We start from the raw sequence: 3,597 nt of genomic DNA, 5'->3' as shown, positions 1-3,597 counted from the left end.
ACTACTAGGAAACCTGAACCACACACCCGTTCCCTCGTTAGGGAACAAAGCTCCAGTAGAATTATTCTGTGAACTACCGCTACCATCTCCTCTGGATTTTTGTGTGGATCCTAAACAACGGAAAATCTTGGAACTGCCCGAACTATCGGAGGAAATCGAGCCGTGGCTGGCAGCCTTGAAGTCTAGTATCCGTGCTATGCACAAACCAAAGATTATGGCGCGAGCTCAACAGACAGAGCGCAACCAGAGACGCAACCAACATACACAGCAACCGAATTTCGATGTGGGAGATTACGTGTTGAGGTCAAGGGTGGACCATAAACACCAAGACAAATTGCTAGTGACATGGATAGGCCCATACCAGATTACACGAGCGGATGTGCATTCTTTCGTGGTTTAGGCACCTAGTGACGGGGGAGGAAACGGATGTTCACACCTCAAGATTGAAGTTCTATGCAGACAGCTCGTTGCACATCACGGAAGAGATTCGCGTGCATGTAGCAGCTCAGGGTCAACTCCTAGCTGTTAACGAACTTTTAGACTACAGATGGAACACAACAAAGAAAGACTACGACATACTAGTGAGCTGGAAAGGTATGGAGCCCATCGAGGACTCATGGGAGTCAGCCAAGTCTCTGGCCAAGGACATTCTTGTACTACTGAAGCAGTTTACGGCTGGACGAGAAGATTCCGGTCTCGATCGCCATCTTGGTGCATTGATGACGTAGGGCGATCAGACTGACAAGTTGAAGATGATGTAGCCATCTCCGCAGATCTGAGTCTGAGTCTGCGATGACGACTGTGCGTCACCAGTTGGAATTTTCGACAGACCGATTTGGACAGACTATTTTCGACAGCTGGTATTTGTGACACCTATTTTCGACAACTCATTTTCGACAAATTATATTTTCGACATTTCATATTGTCGACAATCTCAAGAACCCGACAGACTGGGCAAGGCTTGGGTGGGCGGTGAAGTGGTGGGCGAACAGAGCAAGCCTAGCCCATTCACCGGGCGATGTCAACGAGCGGACAGCGCCAAACTGGCAGCAGATAAGGACAATAGGATGTAGGTTAAGTAACCACCGAGGCCAACCGAATGGCCGCAGAGATCACTTAGAAACTAACCTAGAACCAACAACAGAGCTATGGTCTGCCAGGAAGCGCCAGCTTCCTTCGTAGTGTTCGAAACCTACTACAGGAACCAGCATCTAGACTTTATAACGGTCACTTGTGACTACACAGAGGCGTTGGCTGAAGGGTCAACCGTAGGCTCTGAAGAAGTAGGCGTCGTTAGCTGATCCAGCGCTGGTAGATAAACTGGATGATCCCGGAGCCACGTACGGTAGTAGCGTGATCGGCTCGTCACCCGAGCAGACTGAGAACGTGGAAGTAGCCGTGGCGTTGGCGCAATCGATCTGCGTCGTGGGGCCGTCGCTGCCAATATCCGTAGGTTTCTCGTAACACGTTCGGATGACCGAGAGCTTGTTCTCGCCGTCTACAGCCGAGCCGAACACCATCACCTTGTAGTCATATAGTGCTTCAATCTCGGCCAACGTGGTCTGCGGGGTATCAAGCGCCGCCCAGACGTTGATCTGCTCGGTTGCAGCACTGATACGATCCGCAGTATTGAGCGTCGCCTCGAAATACGTGACGGCAGCGGCCTCAAGACCAGCGCCTTGGGCAGCGTAGCAGAGTCCATGCTTCTGCAACTCGTGGTCATAGATCTCGCACAGTGTATCGTACGTCGAGTCTGCGGATGCGTCGATCCATTTCTCGCCCATTTCAGCGAGGAGAGTCGCTTGGTTCTCAGAGAACTTAACGGCATCGTATGGATCGTTCTCGACCGTGTCACTCGGGTTATAGCAGCTCACATAGCCGTCGTTATAGTTTGACCACAGACCGTGGATTGTCAGCTTGCTGACAACACGCTCTGGGACACAAACTGTGCCGTTCGGGTATGGATTCACGTTCTGGTGCGAGATGGTGCCGTCCACGCCGACATGTAGATCGCGACAGAACTGCGGCACAAAGAGCTGCTCCAGGACGAGATAGTCGAAGTCACCGGGCACTTTTTCCTTTGCCAAGCACGTGGGGTCCTTGGTTAGACACGTAGCACTGGGAGCCGAGCAGATATCCACGCACTCTCCGGAAGACGTGGAGCCGTCGACCCAACCACCAGCGTAGTCAATAGCTTGCGTCTTCGTGAAATGAATCTAAACAAACAATTGTACATATTTTTTTACCGCGTACCGGGCGATCCGTAGAACAGGTCGGGGTTGATGTACCTTTTTAATTAACTTCAGGGGAATACTTAAAAAGTTGTACTATAAAGTGGCAACTGACATACTACATTAGTTGTACTGCATTCTAAACCGAAATCACGTAGGCAGGTACTTTCCTATTGATATGTGGAATGGCATAGCCCTCTTTTTTTAGGACGATGAAACGTTTTCGTATAGTGGGAACACAAAAAAGAATAGATGTGAGAAACTTCAACATGCCAAATCTTCTTGTAGGTTTTACATCACACTACACTTATGGATGAATGAAATACGTTGATAGATTCCGCATGGAATGTGGTCTCGAACAATATCACAACCGCTTCTTTCCTAAAGTGTGTTTTTATTGTCAAGGGACCACTTTTATTTCGTCAATTAGATTTGTATAGATCGTTAAAGAACATGTTGACGTTAAGAAGATATTGTAAGGGATTTAAAAAGAAAACATAATGCATTTACTTCTTAAAAGTACGGGCAAAAGCTACCGAAGCCTTTCTCTTTCTGGAGCGTCTGTGGCTCCACGTGCCTCGCTTGCTCTTTGCTTGGAATTTTGGAAACTTGTCGAAAACCCGTCTTGTAAAAGATTCAATTTCTTGTGATCCACATCGTGCTCTTGTCGCGTAAATGTACGATTCAAGCAAATCATTCTTTAGAATGAAAACGTATCCATCGATAATGCTCCATTGGTCTATCGCTGGCACATGTGGCTTGTACCCAAGAACAACCGAATGATACACTAAACTGTTTGTGTACACAACGTCACCAGGTTTTTGAACGACCACCACTGTGCGGTGGTGGGCTGCCATCCGATTGAAAGCTCCACAATCAAACCTAAAAGAATTTTTTTTTCGCAAATTCAAAATCCAAAAAGGCAATCCATATTTTGAAACAATCCTTTAAACAAGGTGGTATGTACGATAATACCCGGCCGTAATTCACGTGACCTGGAGTTTCCCTGTTGCGGGCTTGCACCCAGCTTTCTCGTTCGCATACAACATCAGTAGAGGCTGGAATGAAAAACTTGTCTTGATATGCTTGAATTGTCCACCCGCATTGTCCTGGTGGAGTCGCCAAACCTCGGCTTCTTGATAATCCAACTTGCTTGTCCACAAATGCCGGGACATTTTGCGTTCCAAATTCGTTGTATAAATGACTCAAGGTCTCAGAGAGACGGTCTCCATCACAACCAGAAACCAAATCATTGTACGCCCCGGTGAACACTAAAATCGGGGCTCCACTCGATACAGCATTCTCCAGATTAAAACCACCACTGCGGTATCTGTCTATTGATCGCTCAATATTGCGGCATAACAGC

At 47.7% G+C, this 3,597-nt stretch overlaps 2 protein-coding genes across 2 annotated transcripts; one reads left to right on the top strand and one right to left on the bottom strand.

The window, feature by feature from the left end:
- Positions 1 to 196: 196 nt before the first annotated feature.
- PPTG_20044 (hypothetical protein) lies at positions 197 to 728 on the top strand (the record flags this gene model as incomplete). The annotated part of the gene is made up of 2 exons (XM_008918658.1): positions 197 to 303; positions 401 to 728. The coding sequence occupies 2 exons, from the start codon at positions 197 to 199 to the stop codon at positions 726 to 728; spliced, it is 435 nt and encodes a 144-aa protein (XP_008916906.1).
- A 534-nt stretch (positions 729 to 1,262) lies between these two features.
- On the bottom strand, positions 1,263 to 2,502 carry PPTG_20043 (hypothetical protein; the record flags this gene model as incomplete). The annotated part of the gene is made up of 2 exons (XM_008918657.1): positions 1,263 to 2,216; positions 2,386 to 2,502. 2 exons carry the CDS (start codon positions 2,500 to 2,502, stop codon positions 1,263 to 1,265), a joined length of 1,071 nt encoding a protein of 356 aa, XP_008916905.1.
- Between the last annotated feature and the right edge of the window lie 1,095 nt (positions 2,503 to 3,597).

Source organism: Phytophthora parasitica (assembly GCF_000247585.1).
Source record: "Phytophthora parasitica INRA-310 unplaced genomic scaffold supercont2.256, whole genome shotgun sequence".
In the NCBI taxonomy this organism is placed as follows: domain Eukaryota; phylum Oomycota; class Peronosporomycetes; order Peronosporales; family Peronosporaceae; genus Phytophthora; species Phytophthora nicotianae.
This window is presented reverse-complemented; position numbering and strand designations above follow the sequence as displayed.